The 19,917-nt window shown below is 45.7% G+C and overlaps 2 protein-coding genes across 11 annotated transcripts in view; one reads left to right on the top strand and one right to left on the bottom strand.

The window, feature by feature from the left end:
• Positions 1 to 19,917, top strand: part of LOC119187874 (uncharacterized) — a 244,152-nt gene that overhangs the window by 145,849 nt on the left and 78,386 nt on the right. For 8 of the 9 annotated variants that reach the window (XM_075878776.1, XM_037435978.2, XM_075878780.1 and 5 more), the window contains 4 exons: positions 1,849 to 1,939; positions 2,451 to 2,561; positions 4,011 to 4,726; positions 5,482 to 5,645. In XM_075878776.1, the coding sequence (XP_075734891.1) occupies positions 1,849 to 1,939; positions 2,451 to 2,561; positions 4,011 to 4,726; positions 5,482 to 5,645 (1,082 nt within the window). The remainder of the gene's footprint in view (positions 1 to 1,848; positions 1,940 to 2,450; positions 2,562 to 4,010; positions 4,727 to 5,481; positions 5,646 to 19,917) is intronic. The other variant, XM_037435981.2, reaches the window with a different exon arrangement.
• Positions 5,611 to 18,562, bottom strand: LOC142776013 (uncharacterized). 2 transcript variants are annotated; one of them, XM_075878782.1, is made up of 3 exons: positions 18,417 to 18,562; positions 7,120 to 7,422; positions 5,611 to 6,239 (listed from the first exon to the last, which is right to left on the bottom strand). In XM_075878782.1, exons 1-3 carry the CDS (start codon positions 18,483 to 18,485, stop codon positions 6,180 to 6,182), a joined length of 432 nt encoding a protein of 143 aa, XP_075734897.1. In that variant the 5' UTR covers positions 18,486 to 18,562; the 3' UTR covers positions 5,611 to 6,179. The 2 variants fall into 2 exon arrangements, with proteins under 2 accessions (XP_075734897.1, XP_075734896.1); XM_075878781.1 differs by having other exon boundaries at positions 5,611 to 7,422.

Raw genomic sequence — 19,917 nt, 5'->3', positions numbered from 1 at the left:
AAATGTTCACTCCAAGTTTGTTAGACTTTTTAAATGATTTTACTTCATTTGAGAAAAGGAAGGGTTTATCTCCAGAGTTTTGTATATTGAGTTGCTGATGTGGCGTCTACGTTTGTGGATGCCAGGTGTACCGATTTCATAGAAATGGTTGATAGAATGTCACTTGGTAGTAAGACCCACTTCGTTGCCATGCTGCTCCTCACGATACATTACCAGTAATATAGCTAAGTACATCTTTTAGAAGTAGAAGTAATTTAAAATTTATTTGCTTCGTACAGGACAGGAATTAAGTGATATAAGGCTACATGCTGTAATTTTTTAGCTGATCTGCAGAAGCAAATGTTTTCATTTGGAGAACACCGAGAATCAATAAGCAAATGCTTCTTGAACATTGCTACTGCTGATGATTAAAGCTTTCAGTTTGAACCTTGGCATCAATGCATTGGTAATGATAACAGCAGTAAAGATGAGGACAAACACATTGAAGTAGGGCTGTGGGTTGGCAAGTGGGCCTTGAATGGTGATAATATTGATGACGATGGAGTGTTCTGCATACCATTAAAGAGAGATTTCAAATCTGCAAACATATTTCATATATGTTATTTGAAAAAAAATTAGTGACAGTTTTCTGCATTATAATTAGATATTTTCTTACGGGTTATCATAACTCAATAAAAATTTGTTTTTAAAGCTACATGTTTCCTCTAAAGGTTCATCCCACTGGCTAAAGTAATTTAGGTGTCAAAACAACTATTTCATTGATCAGAAATTATTTTTAAGCTTGGAAGGTAAAAATGAGCTCTTAGTAATTAGCTGGTATTTATTATATAATTACAATTCAATCAAAGTTGAGAGAAAAAGAGAAGCTCTAGCTTTTAGTTCAAGTGCTGTGGAACAGAATGATACCAAGTTTGTTACATATATTCACAGAAACTTGCTAAAAACGTCTGTAAGGCAGATTCACTTCACAAAAATAACAATGCCAAGAAAATTGTTTTAATTTTAAAACATTTATAATTTCATATATTAAGCTTTTAGCAAAAAAATGGTATTTTGGCATAATGTAAAATTTTTCCAAAACATACTTTCCACTATAAATACCTCAAATTACAATTTTTTCAAGTCTGCATTTTTTATAATTTTGTGCTATTTTAAGACCGTTGTCCTCTCTTAAATAAAGTTTTGTAAAGAATTGTGGGCATCGCCATTGGCTTGCAGTTCGTAATCTAGGATTAGTGTACCTGCCCATTTAGTTTAGTGTCTAAGGTAAGGTATGTATGGAGATGTGGGTTTGATTTCTGGCTACGGTAGCTGTATTACGATGGAGGTGAAATGGAAGCAAAACCCATTCAGTTATATTTAGTTATATGTTAACCCAAGGGAGTGAACTCGGTCTGGACTCCCTCACTATAGTGTGCCTCAATCATATCATGGTTTTGGCGCATAAAACCCATAGGATCATAATATGTGGGTTCAATTTCCATCAATCTGCTTTTGTTCATCTGCTTTAATTTTTGTTTATGTAATAATTTCTACACTTCAACTACAAATTACTTCTTCTATGATTACCTTGGCTTTATATGGTTGTGGCTGACAAAGTTTGGACTCCCCAATCGGTTCTCTTTCTTGTACATAACAGCAATTTCGGTTTAATCAATTTCATATTAAAAGAGTTGGTGTGAAGTGGAAGTATCAAGTACTTCCACTTAACAGTGAAGTTGTAAAATATTTAACTGTAGGTAATTGTGTGGTTGATGCTAGATATCTTTCTAGCAGTGTGTTACAACTTTGCCATATTTTTACCTTCAATTATGCTTTTCAGTGTGTTCATGTATTCTTTCTTTGCAGGTTCTGACACGAGCAGTATTCTAAATGATCACTTGTCAAAGAGAGGTTCGCTGGGCAAGAATATGCCGTCCTTCCTGTCTTTGTCAGAGAAGTATGTTATGCACAAACATTTAGCTTGTATAGTGGAGAAGAGTGGCCTGTGTCTTAGCGGTATCGCCACTGGCATGAGCACGAAGTTGCTGTGCTTTGCCAAATGCCTCTGACTTCTGTCTGTTTGTCTGCATCTGTATTGAAGACCTGGGCCAAGACATGTAGATGGATCATGCTGACACAAAGCTCTGGCGCAAGCTGTGGTGGGCAGTGCTGCAGTGCTATTGGAGGAGTTAGTAGAGTGAACGCTAGTGTTGTCAGGCGTGATGGGGGGGTGGGTAGACTGCAACTTTAAGTTTGGGTAGACGAAATCCAACAGCCTCACACTTTCTTACAGCAGTAGACATGAACAAATGAACATAGAACAAAAGCATTTTACTAAACACAGCAACCACCAGTTCTCGCAGAAACGATGACATTCGAGGTCATTGAGGCACATGCCACTCTTTTTTCACAACACTTAAGGGATGTTAGCATTACATTAATGCTTAATTGTTATGTTTACTTGGTAGAAATGAAAGTACTACTACTCCGGTAAACAAACCACCAAGAGGCAAGCTGGACATCAAGATGATTCCACCTTCCCCTGGAGATTATGCCTTCATGGAAGACGAGCTGAAAATGTATGTGATTGTTGATTTACCTTATTCAGTAACACCTGAAATGGCCTATAATTTTTTATGCTTTTCTGGCACCTGCAGGATATTCTGCAGGGCTGGATATTTCAATTTGAAACAGTGTGTTGTGCTCATAAGTTAGCAAGAAAAAAAATGGAGCTCACTCTGACTGACTCAAGAATTATATATTGTGCTTAGAGCTCAGCCAGACATAGTCTCGAAATTTGGCTGTGTTTGCTAACAATCAGGCTCACTAATATTTTTCTCAACTGGACCCAGTAGGACTCTGACGTTCCGAAAGGTTACTCACCTGGACTGGACCATGGCCCCGCCGCGGTGGTCTAGTGGCTAAGGTACTCGGCTGCTGACCCGCAGGTCGCGGGTTCGAATCCCGGCTGCGGCGGCTGCATTTCCGATGGAGGCGAAAATGGTGTAGGCCCGTGTGCTCAGATTTGGGCGCACGTTAAAGAATCCCAGGTGGTCGAAATTTCCGGAGCCCTCCACTACGGCGTCTCTCATAATCATATGGTGGTTTTGGGACGTTAAACCCCGCAAATCAATCAATGGAGGGAACACTGGCCGGCTGCGGCAACTAGTTTTGCGCAGGAGGTTTTGCACTTTCGACCCACTGCAAATCTCGACCATAACAGCTCTGCAGTAATATTAAATTAATGTCTTCCTTTGATTATAGCTTCTATTATTTATTTTCTAGCCAACAGTGAGAGAGTATGAAACATTGGCAAATGTACCTCATGTCTGGGTACTTGCAACAACATTTTTATTCTCAGACAATGGTACTAACAAGTCAATGCTACACAGAGACCTAAGGCAGGAATAGCTTTAGGTTCTTCATTTAAAGCAACGCTTTAAGATTTGTCGAAATTAAAACTACTAACAAATGATCAGTGCTACGCACAGGCAAAAGGCAGCAATAGCTTAAACTTCCTCATTTAAAGTAATGGTTCAAAATTTCAGGCTTTGACGTGATCAGCCTGACTACTATGCCATGCATACTCCTGACGCACGACGTCAGAGCCCAGAACTGCCTCAGGGTGTTGCCCAGCAGATTAAAAACCAGCTGCTCACGCGCTCTACACAGACGTGGCCGAGGCTGTGCATGCTGATACCTAGGTACCTAAGGCACAAGTAAATTAAAAGTTCTTTACCATAGTGCAGCCCTGATTGTGATGCGGATATGTGGCACCTTATCAATGCAGGGGAGGGGTGAACTGTCATGTCAGTGTGACATATTATTGTGCTGCACCTGAAGACATTGCAGTTGACTTGAGTTGTGCAATAGTCCGAATGTTGCCCATAAGCTTGCATTTCTAGCTTATTCACTTTCATAAGGTAAGATGTAATGCAGTGTTCTGATCCATTTCTAACATCATTCTGGGCATGTGGTAAATCTGTCCTCGCGTTAACTTGGTAACGTTTATATGCTTTTGCTACCAGATTGCGAGACCGAGTGGCGCAGCAGCAGAAGGAGATTTCTGCCCTTACGCGGCGTCTTGAAGAGGAGTGTCCTGAAAGGGCGTCTTCAGCAGTTGGAGGTAGGTGCCCTTCACGTCGCCATCCTGGCACCCCAGCATCTCTCTGTGAAGGGGAAGACACGGATGCATCCTGGCGTTATCAGGACCAGGTAGTCCTGGTGCAAGCTAGTGACAGCGATGATATTCTGCTCCTGCTGAATGAAAGGGGCCTTCCTGAGAATGTCTACCTGCGAAGCACTTGGCAGAAGCAAGCACTAAATGCCCCCGAAAGCCCCAGCATACCAGCAGTGGCTTCAGTTGTAGCTGCGGAAGAGGCTGATGCAGATGCTGACTACTCCTCTTCATCTCCTTCCCTACTGCGATGGAAAGATTCTCGCAATTCAGCTTTGGAAAACAATGTACCACAGGAGCCATTAGTGCCCATTGGCCGTTTCCAGTGCTGGTCTTCAGATTCAGACATATGGTCAGAGCCAGACCGTAGCGTGTCTGAGCAGCGAATGGGTGGTGTCTGTCGCAAAGGGTGGAGCAAGCAGCCACGCAGGTCACCTAAGGAAGCAAGAAAAGCTTTGGTTGGTGGACGGCAGGAGCCAGGCTCAGACAATGGGCTCAAGAAAGCCAAGGACACTTTGCCTGACTTGTCCAGAGGGAAGCGGCTGAGCTGTCCAGCAGCAGATGGAGGTAGTTGGGGTGGGAATGCAATGCTTGCACAAGCCTGCACTGCTTTGAGAAAATGCAAGTAGTTCGTCTCCTGGGCTTGTATTTCCGAGCTTATTTTCCTTTGGTTTGCTTCCACATACTTGGTTGCCCTCTACTGATGAAGTGTTTTCACATTTTCACATCCCTGTACAATGAAGTTGGAGGCAGTGTTTCATTTGGTTGTTGCAAGCTGCTTACTTATATGTTTAGTTATCAATGCTTGGATAACTTTATCTCGTTTGTTTTTTATATAGAGTTGGCATGACTGGATTAAAACATTTCTCACTAATTATGGCCCAGCATCCCCGTTAGCAAAGCTTGTGTGTTGAATGGAATGTTCAAGGGTACCTGTCTTGTTACTGCTTAAATTGCCTGGACAGCTACCCTAGATGTGCATGTAATGGCTGTGTCATGCATTCAGGTAAAGATTGTTGTTATGTATTCTGTTGTTTGCCTTGGTACTTTTTTTACACAGCTTGCTTCCCTGCCCCATTGAACAACTACATACACAGACATGCATACACGCAGACACAAATGCTAAGCCAGTGTCATCTGTAGGCCCTTGGGCCAGCTTTTCAATGGTGACCTAAAAAAAAAAGAAAAGAAGAAAAAAATCTTCTGGGATTGTCAGCTATAGCTTTATTGTTTGAAATTTAATTCAAGAGATTGCGGTGGAATGTTACTTGCTCCTGGTTATTATGAGACAAAAGTGGAACATGTCACTTTGGCCATTTCAGGGCGTAGCAAGCGAGCCACACTGACCAGCTTTATAAAAACTCGAGAGCTGGAAAAGCTTCTGCGAAGAATACAGCAATGTGGATCCAGACTTGAAGATACCTTATCTGTACATAAGGAATCCTGCCAGAAACTGTTGGGATTCACGTCAGGAGAAAGCTCAAAGGTGACTTTTCCCCTTCTTCATTGTTTTCAATGTTGAAGAATGCAGTGTCTTGTCAATTCTGATGTGATACAGCCGAAATGCCTGTATCGATCAGCTTATATTAGTTGCTGCTTAATATGCTTTAATGAACAGAATTCTGCGTAATACAATGGCAAGGTGTTCGTCTGATTTTTTGCATAAATTTTGTATTTTCAAGACTTGGTTATAATCTCTGCTTACCACGGCCACTGAACATGTGTCGTAGGTGACTATTAGTGCCACCTCCAATCTATAGGTACCCATTTTTCTTGTAGGCATGCTGCAACATCTAGGCTGGAAACATTAATTTTTTTAGTACATTTTGTATGCTTTGATTTTTAAGCCTTGGATGCACAGTTTTTTTTTGTCAGTTTTACATTACGCTATCTGTTTTTTTTTTTTTTTCACGATTGGCTCGAGGAATGTCTTATGCTATTAATGCATTATGAGGCCTCACAGGATATGTAAAGGAATTTATTCTTATCTTCTCTTTTCCCCATGAAATGGCCTTGCAGATTACAAGCAATATTGTCTTGACTCATGAGATTGTGACATTGACGAACACAGCAGTCGGACCTGTAATGGGGCGGTCACATAAAAATTGAAAGATTGGAGCATGTGTAGCAGTATGAAACACAATAATGAAGGTGTGCTGAAGAGATCTGGGAACCAACACAGAAAATTATCAGGCCTAGACCATGAAAGTATAAAGGTAGACTTAAAAATTAGTATGCTGAGGGCAAATATAATGCTCAGTATCCAGGCAGAAGAACAGTTATCAGCTAATAACCAATCTTTATAATCTATGCTGGAGTGTGTTAATATGTATCTAGCTCACTTACTAACAAGTAAACCTACTCATGAAAAGGAAGCTGATCGAAGATTAGAGTTGGACTTGAGTGCACACGGCGGGCATTCTAATATTCTAACTGGCAGTTTACCATTATCTCTTCAAGAAAATAGTGTGCAGTGATTGTGTATTGCCTGTTCTAACATACAGGGCTGAAAAAGGAAACGAAGAAATCTTAGGGACTATGCAGGTTTGCTATGGAACATTAGGCCGTAACATTAGGCCATTATTCTAGTTGACATTAAGTGAAAAGAGTAAGCTTGGGTGGGCCATGTATTATATAGGATAGACAACTGGGGGTCGCTTAACATGGTCTACGCATGACAAAATCATGCCATCCAGAGCGACTAGTTTTTCTAATTGTCTTTCTATGTATTTAAGCCAATCTTCTTTGATTTCTTCCGAATCATTAGATATTTGCTGGAGCTGCTTGAAAAGCTGGGATAAATCGGGATCAGAGTTTGTTTCAATATCGCCAGGTAGCAGTAGCAGTTTTACCTAAGATACAGATAGATTGTAAAACACTAGGCACAGCAGCTGACGCCACAGCAACACAATTAAGCAAATAATGTCCAAATGAAAATATTTGCCATAGTGTGTACCCACCTGTAGCCAGTAGGTCAACGGATTAGACCACATGCTGACAGTGTCGTGCCGTATGGCTCCTGAAAGGTGTTCGGATTTTGTGTGTTCTCTGTCGGGCCCCAGTGCCATGTTTAGGTTTCGATGGGCTGTGCAGGTAGTTGTGGATGCCGTCCCTGGCTGGTTGTAGAATAAGCTCATTTCTAGCAGAGTAAACTCTGCATGCACTTGTTGCAGAAAATCCCGGTTGACTGGGCAGATGCTGCTTGCACCTGGCAGATTGGGCGCTTCATATCCTGCTGGTATCAGCAGCAGGATGCCAATCATCTGTAACCAGTAGATTAATAGATTAGACAACAGACTGACAGTGTTGCCATGCCCTATCAATCCCACATGTATGGCCTACGAGAACTGGTTGGGTGGAGCGATAAAATTACAGGGATGTTGACAACAATATTCAAGGCGGAGTTAACTGTGCTATACAGATGTGAGTACAGAGGTTGCCCTGATCTAGTGTGAAGCTCTGTATGTGTCAATAAGATATTTTGTTTTGGCAGTAAAGTCAATTTTTCACATAGTGCACCTACTGACATCGACACTTGTGTGATGTCAGGTTACAATATGGCAAGTTGTGGTGACATCAGGTAAAAATGGCCACTTCTACATCAACAGAGTTGTGGAGTGTAGCGGCCATGTGATATCTTGTGCGAGCATGTAATGTGAAGTTCATATCATATCATAATGTCAGGGGACAGTAGGATCTGACACTAACCAATAAGAACATTGTTATCAGTATGTTTTGAAGGCTTTTGAGACCTAGGCCTCCTGTTATACACATACATGCACACTTACACTTTCTGCCCTTTAAAAGTATCGCCAACTAGCAAGAATGTGCTATTAGATCCTAGTGGTAGTTTGCCATTGTGATATGGTGGTTACGGTGCACAGCTGCTGTCTTGAAAATTACGGGCTTGATGCCGGCTGTTGTGTAGTGTATAGGGGGCGCTGTCAATGCTATCATCTGTATATAAGCGATTGCCATCAAAATAAAGGCGGTGGTTCCCCGTCCATGGATCGGTCCGACTTATCACTCGGCGCTTCGCGATACGGTGATAGCACATTCTGGCGCAGTCGGCGAAGCTAGCGAGCTAGCGACGAACCGTTTCCTGCCGTTTTAAGGGGCGTCGCCTACGAGATGGCAACGTACGGACTACCGCCATTACCGCCTTTTCTGGAGACTCCTGGAGATGCGACAATCCCATGGGAGCAGTGGCGCGATGATTTCACAAATTTCCTTGAAGCAACGGGGATGGACGCGCAACCGCCACCACGGAAAAAGGCCATTCTACTGCAATGTCTCGGGGTCGAGGGACTCCGTATTTTTCGCACACTGGGCCCAGAGCCGGCGCGGACGCCAGGCACGACAGAAGATAAGACGGAGGCAAGTGGAAGAGATAGTTACATCGAGGCGTTGGGCCTATTGGAGCGTCAGTTCTCAAGCACCGTCAACGTACTGGTAGAGCGACGTCGATTCACTTTACGTCGGCAACTGCCGAATGAGCCTATACGGGAGTTCGTCAGTAACCTCAGACAGTTAGCGAAGACGTGTGACTTCGGGGATTTCTTGGAGGCGGCTCTGCGAGACAGGGTTGTTGATGGAATACGGAGCACTGAGTTGCGACAGAAACTGCTCGTGAAGGGGTCCCAACTTACGCTGGCAGAGGCTGTAGAAATGCTGCAGACGTACGAGCAGGCAGCGGAGGACGCTGCGGTCTATGACCAAGGGTCGCCACAAACGGACATAGTACAGCACGTATTCCAAGGCAGAGGCCCAGACGGCGACTCGACAGCGACGTCGGTGCGCAAGTGTTACCGGTGCGGCTCTACAAGGCACCTCGCTAATTCACAGGAATGTAAAGCACGGGGGAAACGTTGCTCCAAATGCCACAAGATGGGACATTTTCAAGCGGTCTGTGGCATGAGGAGGGAGCAGAACGTACGGACGGTCCGGAACGACGGCGCTAGCGAAGAAGGCGTGCTCACTGTGCTGGCGGTCAGACAAGTGGCACGACGGACTTTGGTAGTTGACGTCGTTGTTGAGAACGAGCCACTTCAGTTGCTGGTGGATACTGGGTCGTCGGTGTCTATTTTGCCCGACCACGTCTACCGAGACAAGTTCGCCAACAGGTTTCCTTTGACTGCGGCTACAGCGACGCTGCGTGATTTTTCACAGAAGAAAATTCCAGTCTTGGGATGGTTCACAGCCAGAGTTGTACGCGGGAAAAACTCGGCTTGCCTCCGCTTTTACGTTGTTCCCCAGGGCGTGGCATTACTGGGACTAGACGCGGTGCACCAGCTACAGTTGAACATCATCGGTTCTACATTGGAATGTCTACAAGTCACGGCCAGCCCCCAGTCGCTCCCTCCTGAATTGTGTGAGTTTTCTTTTCTTTTCGCTGATAAGTTGGGCTTAGCGAAAAACTTTGTACATTCTGTAAAGCTGCGCGCAGACATAAAACCAGTAGCAGCGAAAGTTCGACGCTTGCCCCTGACGCTGCGAGATAAAGTAGCGGCTGAACTGACAAGATTATTGGATGCAGGCATTATAGAAAGGGTTAGCGCTGCGGAATGGGTGTCTCCTATAGTGGTTGTGCAGAAGAAAGATGGAACTATTCGCCTATGCGTCGATTTGCGCGAGCCAAACAAAGCAGTAGTCATTGATGGATTCCCTTTGCCGCACACGGAGGAACTGTTACATGCGCTGAGCGGAGCAGCATGGTTCTCGAAACTGGATCTTGCTGCAGCCTACCATCAAGTGGAATTAGCCGAAGAGAGTCGCGAAATAACGACGTTTATTACGCACGAAGGCTTATTTAGGTTCTGCAGAGTTTGTTTTGGCCTCGCATCGGCACCTGCCGCGTTTCAGCGAATGATGCAAGAAATATTGAAGGGCTGCAAGGGCGTGTTGTTTTATATCGACGACATTATAGTCTTTGGAAAGACTAAGCACGAGCACAACCGTAACCTTCGCGAGGTATTGCATCGGATCGCTGAGGCGGGGCTACAGCTGAATCAGAAATGCTTATTCGCTGTCAAGGAACTCTCCTTTTTGGGTCATCACGTGAGTGCAAGAGGTCTGGCCCCACTTAAGTCAAAGGTGGATGCTGTGATGAAAGCACAAACGCCTGCCGATGTAGTCTCGCTGCGGTCTTTCCTTGGGCTCATAGGCTATTACTCTCATTTTCTCCCCAATTATGCAGAGGTGGTGGAGCCGCTGCGACGGCTTCTTCGTAAAGGACAGAAGTTCGTGTGGGACCAGAGCACCGAGGAGAGTTTTTGCAGGGTCAAGAAGATGCTGTCGTCATGTGGGGTGGTGGCCATGTTCAACGAGTCTTTGCCTGTACAAGTGACCACTGACGCCTCGGCATATGGACTGGGAGCTGTGCTACAGCAGGTAGTCGACGGAGAAGTACGTACAGTGGCATTCGCTTCGAGGACACTAACGCCACCAGAACGCAAGTACTCTACCGGGGAACGAGAGGCGCTGGCATGTTTATGGGCGTGCGAACATTGGCATGTTTATCTGTGGGGCCGCAAGTTTGTCTTACGAACTGACCATCAGGCTTTGGTGACACTGCTGTCCACAAATGGGGTTGGAAGACGGCCACTGCGTATTGAACGCTGGTCTGCTAGACTTCTGAGATACAACTTCACGGTGCAGTACACAAAGGGGAGCACCAATGTCGTTGCGGATGCGTTTTCTAGGCTACCGTTGACCCCTGCAGAGGACGACCCTGTGGAGGAAGTAGTTGCTGTGGTTTCCAGCATGATCACAAAGAGTGAGTTGCAAGCGGCGACAGCTGAGGATTCAGTGTTAAATGAGGTGGCACAGTATGTTATGTCCAGATGGCCGGAAAAGGGCTGTTTAGCTGAAAACATAAAATTGTTTTTCGTATGCAAGAAGAACTGTCGGTTATAGACGGACTATTGTTTCGCGCTGAACGGGTCGTTCCCCCAGCAGCACTTGCTTCCAGGCTGGTCATGATGGCACACGAATCGCATCCAGGCATTGTAAGGACCAAACAACGGTTGAGGGAACAGTACTGGTGGCCCGGAATGGACAGTGATGTTGAATCTTTGGTTAGGAATTGTGCTGTCTGCAAAGCATCAGATAAATCTGCAAAAACTGTAAGGGCCCCGTTGGAGCCAGTGCAGTGGCCCGAGAAGCCGTGGGAAAAGCTTGGAATTGACATCGTTGGGCCGATGGAACGAGCCCCTCCAGAGTGCAGGTTTGCAATCACTATTATTGATTACCACAGCAAGTGGCCTGAGGTGGCATTTGTGTCCACAATAACTGCACAGGCAGTAGTGAAAGTACTCGTGGAAATTTTTTCGAGAGAAGGGTACCCGAAAAGCATTGTGACTGACAATGGGCGTCAGTTCATGTCGACATGTTTTGAGCAGTTTTTACGAGACCGGGGAATTCAGCACTGTGTTACAACATTGTACTACCCGCAATGCAATGGGCAAATTGAGCGGTTCAACCGCGTTCTCAAGGAGTATATGCAGGTTGCGGCATTGGAGCGAAGACCACTGAAGGAGGCAATTTGGGACTACCTGGGTGTTTATAGGGCCACCCCGCATGCAACTACAGGAGCGTCGCCGGCTTACCTGCTGCATGGAAGAAAACCCAGAACGAGATTGGATGTTGTTGGCCTCCCAGAAAGGGAATTTTTTGAGGAGCCGCGTGTCGTCATGGAAAAGTTGAAACAGCGCGTTAAGGAGCAGCAACAACGAACAAAAAAGTACGTCGATGAAAAACGAGGTGCCAGAGCGTCTGTCATTGAGCCAGGAGATTTCGTAAAAGTAAAACAAGGCGGACCGAAGACGAAACACAAGTTTTCTTTGCCGATCCAGGTGAAGAGACGTGTGGGCACGAATTCGTTTCTACTGGCAAACGGGACGAAATGGAACGCATCAAAGTTAACAGTAATTAGTAAAGAAAGGACAGGACAGGCACAGGCACTAGCTGACGCGGTTACAGCGCGACGCAATGCATCTTCGGGGTTTTCCTACGACATGGATCTTCACATAGGAAAGATGGCTCAGCCACAAAACCCTATAGTCGTGAATGAATCGGAAGTGGGTCCATCAGAAGACACCCAGGGAAGCGCTAACCATTCTGACAGTGCACAAACCACGGTAACGGAGCCCATATTAGAGGTTCCCGATCAGCAGGACACATCTCGGTCGCAGTTGGCCACAGCCACAGCACCATCACGCACCAGGCCGGAACGAACAAGAAGAATGCCAACACGGTATCAAGACTACGAGCTGACCTGACTACAAGAACATCAAGTGTGGTGAAGTGAACGTGTGCTGTGAAGTGAGTGCGCGAAAGTAGACTGACTTTAGTTGTGTTGTTAATTTTTATGAGGGGGGAATGTGTTGTGTAGTGTATAGGGGGCGCTGTCAATGCTATCATCTGTATATAAGCGATTGCCATCAAAATAAAGGCGGTGGTTCCCCGTCCATGGATCGGTCCGACTTATCACTCGGCGCTTCGCGATACGGTGATAGCACACCGGCCTTGGCGGTAGCATTTCGATAAAGATGAAAAGTTAGAGGCTCATGTACTGTGCGATGTCAGTATACGCTAAAAAAAACACTAGATAGACATGATTTTATGAGGCCTCCATTGTGCATGCCTCGTAATCGTGTGGTTTTCGCATCTAAAACTCCAGATATTATTATGATCGATCCTGCTGGAAATGAAAATACTATGACTTCAATGACATATTCAAGTGTTTTTTTTTTTCCTGTGTGTGTGACCTGAGTCAGATTATATTTTTAAACTGTGAAACACAAGAAAACAGTAGGTTTCGCAGCCTAGCGGAACAGCCTTGAAGCTGCATGATGGAGCTGCTCATTTGCTGTATATAGTGTGATCTTATGTGTGCCAAAATTAGCGCTCAAGAATAGAATTATTGTATGATTATCCATCCATACACTAGTCTGCGCTGCTTATGAGCAAAAGGAGTTCACGCTGAAAAGCAGCTCTGGTGGCAAAAAATGAAACATGTCGTGCTCACCTTCACTCTGTTTGTAGCATGCTTTGTATATATACAGTCGAATCTTGATAATTCGAACTCTAAGGGACCCAAAGATTTGTTTGAAATAATGAAAGCTAAATAAACGGAGGGCTCTCCATGAAGTGGCGCATGGGCATTGAGCTAACACACGAGGGGGAAGTTTCAGAAGACTTACATTTATTCACAAATTACAGGACATTCATTATTAATTGAAGTAATCGGTGATGCGCATCTGCACACGTTTGCCTTGCAGCGAGTCAATCAATTTCGTACGCAGCTTGCAAAGTATTTCTACTTCAGCTTCAGCATTCTCCTGGCAAGAGAAGTTGCGCGCGAAAATGTCCCGCGCCGACACTTTCTAAAGCCAACGACCACAACGACTGCGTAGCAGAGCCTCCGCTACACAGCCGCAGAGGTGTTCTGTGGCCGCAGCATGGCCAGCATGTGACTGGAAAGGAGGAGCGTCTACACGCGGAGAGAAGCAGATCGGCATCTGATGTTAAATTCCAATGGCGGAGTCGGTGCAGCCGACCGACTTCGCGAGCGAGCAGTCGACTCTGGCGTAGAGCAAATCTTCCAAATCTGCCATCAAAACACAACCCGCCCTGCTGGAGCAAGGCGGAAGCTGCCGCGTTACCCAGGATACCTTGCGCGTGGTCTCTTCCCCTGTCTGTTTCCCACGTGGTTTACCAGCATCGCCGCATCGTTCGTTTGCTTGTTCAGCGCTATTCACCTGTGTGGAATGGATATCACGCCAAGCGTGCAACAGCTATTGTCCACGATGTCTGCGATGGTGACCACAGGGTATGCAGAGCAACATGGTAAGTGTCTCCTAAATTTCAACACTGTGCTGTAATTGTAAGTTGAATGCAACACACTGTTGCGTGGAGCGATTGTCTGCACACGCTATGTTCATGTTGCAACGTTGCTCTACTGCTGATGCGATTGTGTCACTGAAACGCATCGCATGCGTCATACCGTTGTTCGTTTGCCTGTGTCCGTGGAGAACGAAAACCTTCGCCGCATTGATTGCACAAACACCGCTGTAAATATACAGCCAAAAGTAAACGTGCGCGCCACGCCGCTGTTCTTGAACGGAACGGCGTCATTAGTAAGAAGCTACTTCCTATCACTTTAGAATGTAGCCACACGAATAGAAACGAACCGCGTTGGTGACAAGCGTGTTTGGTATAAGTGCAATTTCACCGATCGTCCAAAACAATTTTTTTCTGCCCCCTACTCCGCTCCCGTGGCGAGTCTCCTGATTTCAGAATTCCCTAGGTTGGCAGGTACGCATTTGCGGCGAGATACCTCCAAAGTAACGCTTTTACCGTACAAGCACAACGCAGCGCGAGCGTTTCAGTACTGCACTACTATGTGGCAAGTTCCAGTGCACTCGCCTTTCAGTGGAAGCAGCGCAGAAGCAGTTGTCTGCCTTTATATGTCTCGAAGAAACTATAAGCCAGTGTTACGCACCCGAGAATTTGACTCCCAGGAAATTTTAGCTGCAGAGGTAGCAGCGTGAGTGCATGTTCTGCTATCTAATGGGTTGGCAATGTTACCAAGGTCAGGACATTGAGCACATCCAAATTAGCAATCGGTCTCAGTCCACAGAAATTACATTTCTTTTCCTGGAGTGTCACTGCCTGTTTCAGGCCTGAAAGATCATGCTTCATTTTGATTAACAGTCAGCTGATCAGAAACTCTGTGCATCATGATGAGAGTGTGTAATTCAATCAAGAATGTGCACAATGTGTTGTGCTACTGTTGAAGAACTTTAATGCCGCCATGTATGCTTACGTGAAATTGTTATTCAAAATTTTGTGTCGTAATGAGATAGCATAGCAAACATAGAGTTACTGTTTTGTGAAGCTGTGTTAGGAAGCCTCACATGGCTTAGCTTAATTGCATACATAGTTGCATGAAATTCACATGGTGCTTCAATGTACAGCAATTTGTGTCACAGAACACAAATCGATGGTCGTTATGTCGCTTCATGTATGCCAGCTGTATGAATAACAATGCATTTCGTTTTTCCATTCACAGTGCCGGAACACAGCCAAAAGAGCGAGCAACGCAGTGAGTCCATTTATTTATTTATTTAGAGAATACTGCAGGCCAATTAAAGGCCCTAGCAGGAGAGGATACAAATGCATTCAAGTAATGAATTATACATGATATATACAGTTAGATCAGTGCAAAGAACACCAAGCACTGTAACGACAAAAATCAAAGTAGAAAAATCGATATCAAAACAAACTAAAACAGGTTGGTGCTTATATATGCCTATAAGCTCTACATTAATACCAACACAGCAGAATACCACAACTCTCTAACACCTGTGTCGGGTGACGTGCAACTGGTAACGTCTGTACAAATGTCTCAAGCACTTTTTCTTTTCAGGTACAGGCTGTGAGTGGACGGCGGGAGAAACAAAGCTGTTGCTCGACTACTACCTGCAGTATTTTTGCCAAATAGGGCCAATGAAGAAATTTAAAAATAAAAAGGCAATGTTTGCCAAAATAGCGGCCAACATCACAGAGGCTGTCAGGGTCCCTAAAACAGGGGACCAGTGCTGCAGCCGCTACAAAACAGTCATGCGACGAAAAAGAAGCGCTGCAGCACATAACAAATCAGGGAATTCTCCTTGCGACGTTCTCTTTGAAGACGACATAGCCAAAATACGTTGGCTAGATGACAGCCTTGAGCCAGAAGAGCTCAGGGACAGCTCTGGAATAGTCTCTATTAAAAGATCGCCCAGCCAAGCGTCGACGAGCCAATCGTCGACAAGCCAAACATTGAGGAGCCAGGAGCTGACAAGCCAAGGTTCAACTAGCCAGGAGTTGACCAGCACAACAAAGGAACCTGAGCCCAAAAAGCCGAAACTCTCGGCTTCTAGAATGCTGGAAATGAATCACTTCTTTGATGAAATGAGCAAAATTCAGGAAGAAAAAGAAAAAAAAAACGAACTGAACGCGAGAATGAAAGAAGGAAGCGTCATGAAGAGAGGCAAGAACAGAAGGAGCGCATTCGGCAAGAAAAAGCAAACCAGCATGAAGAAAAAATGAAGCTTTTGAGCCGCTTTCTTGGCTTAGACAATGAATGATTCCAGTGGCCTAAAATACTATTAGCATGTTGAAATAAAATGTGCAGTGCAAAACATGTGCTTGTGTATATAAAGGGGGCTGCGCATTGGTGCACACACACAGCCTCCCAACTACTGTGGGGAACTAAAGGGCTAGTTCAGACAAAACAGAGAATTATGGTGTTATTTCCCACAGTCACTTCGCAGGAGCTTAGTCAAGACCTTTGCACGCTTAATTTCGCCAAGCTTGTGCAAAGCTCGCTCCTCATCAGTTTTATCACTGTGGTTATCAGTGCAATTCTCCCACTGAATAGCATTGGGTGCTCCATCATCATCATTATCATCATCTGGTTCTTCATCACCGTAATCGATGCACAAGTTATGAAGGATACAGCAGCTTATGATAAACTTATTGAGCCAGTGGATAGTGTGCAACTTCAGGTACATGAGCTGCCTGAAGCGCTTCTTGAGTGTGCTGAATGCATTTTCAATGAGCACTCGTGTGCCTGAAAACTTAAAATTGAAGCCTTTTTGTTGCTTATTCTTCGCACCGTAATCCCTGTATGGTGTCAACAGGTACTCCCGCAGCGGATATGCTGCGTCCCCTAATATATGTTAACGGCCCTGACATACTGAAGCTATGTTCTTTGAAAGAGGCGATAAGCTAAACACATGAGAATCGTGCATTTTGCTGGAGGTTCCAGTGAACGCATCGAGGAAGCGCCTCTTGTGGTCACAGACGGCTTCCAGCGTTAGTGAAAGGTAATGGTGCCTGTTGCAGTATGTGGAGGCAACCTTGTTGGCTGGGCACTGTATCTTGACATACGATCCATCTATACAGCCAATAACAGCAGGCATTCCAGACACCTCTGCAAGCAAGTTGTACTCTTCTAATGAGTGATATCATCCATGCCTGAGCAAGAAATGAGCATTTGCGAGGAGTTTTAACAGGAAATACTGGTGCTCAAGCCCATTAACTCACAATCACAGCATACGCTTCATGACTCAGCACAATATATTTTATGTTAAAGATGCAAAATGCAAACCAAATTCAACTTTGAGAACTAGTTAAGGTAACATACATTGCTGTCCACACCATATACTGCACGTTTTCTCGCTATCCACCTCTCTTTTTACAATGGTAAAATAGGAGAGAAAACAAAACGAAGCCTGCGTATGTTTTTTCCTAAAGAGAGTTGAAGTACGTAATTGCAATTTAGTTCTTAAATTTAAAACCAAACCTCGTCCATATTGAATCGTACATCTGAACAGAAATGACAAGGCATGCAGCATCATCCGCATGCAAGGAATCGACTGTGACTGCAGGAGAGACATAAGTTGAATGTTTCGAACACAACTGGATGAAGCTCGGTATTATCATCACGACCTATCACATTTTAGATGCGGAGCATCTTATACTCGCGCCTTGTAGTGCGCCGTCCGCACCGCTTCTCGAACATTCGACAGCTGACGCGCGCGCATGCGCCGTCGCGCCGTCGCCCACTCTTCCATCATCTGTGCATCCCTTCCTCCTCTACACACCGCGCGCGCTTCACTCCTCCACCATCTGTGCACCCTTCCTCCTCTACACACCGCGTTCGACATCTACAATTCTCCTGATTCTCCAGTGGACGCGCATGTGGCGTCGCGCTTCGAGAACATTCAACAGCTGACAGTGCATGCGCGGTCGTGCTGTATATATACTCAAGGTCGGCGCTCGCTCGCTCAGTTGCCGCTCGTCGGTTGGTTTGTACGGCGCGTCGACGTCCAAGGTCGCGGTGAAATGAATTAACGAATCCACAAACACAATGATCGACGTCCCTTCGACCAGCGCCGCCCTTTCGCATACGTGTGTACGTGTTCACTCATTTAACACCCCCTCCTACAACCACGTTAACCAATTTAGCCATCGACCCAAGTAAGTCGCACTTTAACACCCCGTTAACCAATTATATGGTCCGCATCCTCCTCAGTGTTCCCCCGAGGCAAGCTGCGGGCAATTTTTTTTCTTAAAGTCCCACCTCAGCGTAAAATTGAGCTTGAAATAACCCACAATAAGATGTGCACTCGTGTTTGTGATATGATCAATATAGCTTGGCTGGCCAATATTATTGGTCGTCACGATAAATAAAATCAAAACAAACCTTCTCAAAACTGCTAGTGAGGTTCTCCAAGTCTGCGGGAAACTTGATCACCGATGGTCCCAGCGTCATCAGGAACTGCGCTACTCTCTGAAGAACTCTGTACACGGGGCTTTCTGATATGTCAAAACGGCTTGCCAACAAAAGGTTTTGTTGGCCGCGTACCTGCGCAGGGGGATTACAGGTACCCGAAAGAAAAAAAAAACAGCTTCAGATCACACTGCACTGTAAGCAACGGGCTCATAGTCAAATGCGTTCTTGTGCAGGCATCGTACAAAGAAAAAAAAGGGGGGGGGGGGGTGAAGGTGCGAAGGTGTAACTAACCAAATAAATGTCAAGACATGCGTTTCCGCGGATTTCGCTGGAACTTCTCTGTGTGTGCTCGAAGGGCCCATTGACGAGACAGCAAACTCCGCGACCAACTTTTCGGCCACAGGTCGAGCCAGCCTAAAGTGCCTCCGGAACTGCTCAAGAAAAGAAACAAACGAAAACACCACAACGTGTTAAACTTTGAGCATAATGCTTTCCTTCTTTTTTTCTATTTCTTTACCTCGTGGTCCGAGTACTGCCGAACGACGTCCTCGATGAAACTGACGACTTTGGGCCTCTTCGCGGGAATGCGGAACAACTTGTTGAATTCCCGCTCGTAAGCGCAAGCTTTAGCGTCGCTGTCACTGTCCGACGAATCACTCGTGTCGGTTCTTGAGCTTTCCGACTCAGAGCTGTCACTATCGAGTAGCAGAAGCATTGCCGCACCCTTTGCCGAGGTAGCCGAGCCGTGCATGCCGTCCGCCATTATCAACACAACTCGTGCCGCGCCAGCCGCGCCCCCAAGCAGGCAAACGTGTTAAAGGAAATGCGTCACGCTGAGTTCCGGTCCACTCCACCGATTTCGGTGGAGCAGTTTTTCCTGCTCCACGGAGGGACTCCCGCTCTGAATCCCCTCCGGCTCTCTCATTGTAACTTTTGACTCTCGCTCTCACTCTGTCATTGGAACACACTTGCTCTGAAAGAAGCAGAAAAACTTGCTCCGACTCCGCCATTGGAACTCAACATGAGAGATAACCAACACTCCACGGCAGCTTTTTTTTTTTCTTTTTCTCTCCTCGCGCGCGTTGTTGAGAGGAGAAGGGTTACGTGGCAGGGACGGGAAAGGGGGGAAGCGTGGCACCAACGCTTGAGACCCCCCCCCCCCCAAGGCGCATAGCCGTGCTCCCGCAAGGGGCAAGGGCTGCCGAAGATAGTGCCTTTTTTCTTTCCTTCAACCACACATTCATTCAACCCAGCGACGGCTTTCTTTTTTTTTTTTTTTTTCCTCTCTCTTTTCGCGCGCGACGTTGCAAGGGGGAGGGTCTTACGTGGCAGGGACGGAAAAAGGAGAAGCGTGACACGAGCGCATCGCAGATCGGCATTTGAGAGCAGGCACTGCGCCGTGCTCTCGACCTGGTTGCAGAAATTAGGTGCCTTTTCAAATCATCTAACCACTACCACCACCATTCGAGAG

This window comes from Rhipicephalus microplus, chromosome X (assembly GCF_043290135.1).
Source record: "Rhipicephalus microplus isolate Deutch F79 chromosome X, USDA_Rmic, whole genome shotgun sequence".
Taxonomy (NCBI): domain Eukaryota; kingdom Metazoa; phylum Arthropoda; class Arachnida; order Ixodida; family Ixodidae; genus Rhipicephalus; species Rhipicephalus microplus.
This window is presented reverse-complemented; position numbering and strand designations above follow the sequence as displayed.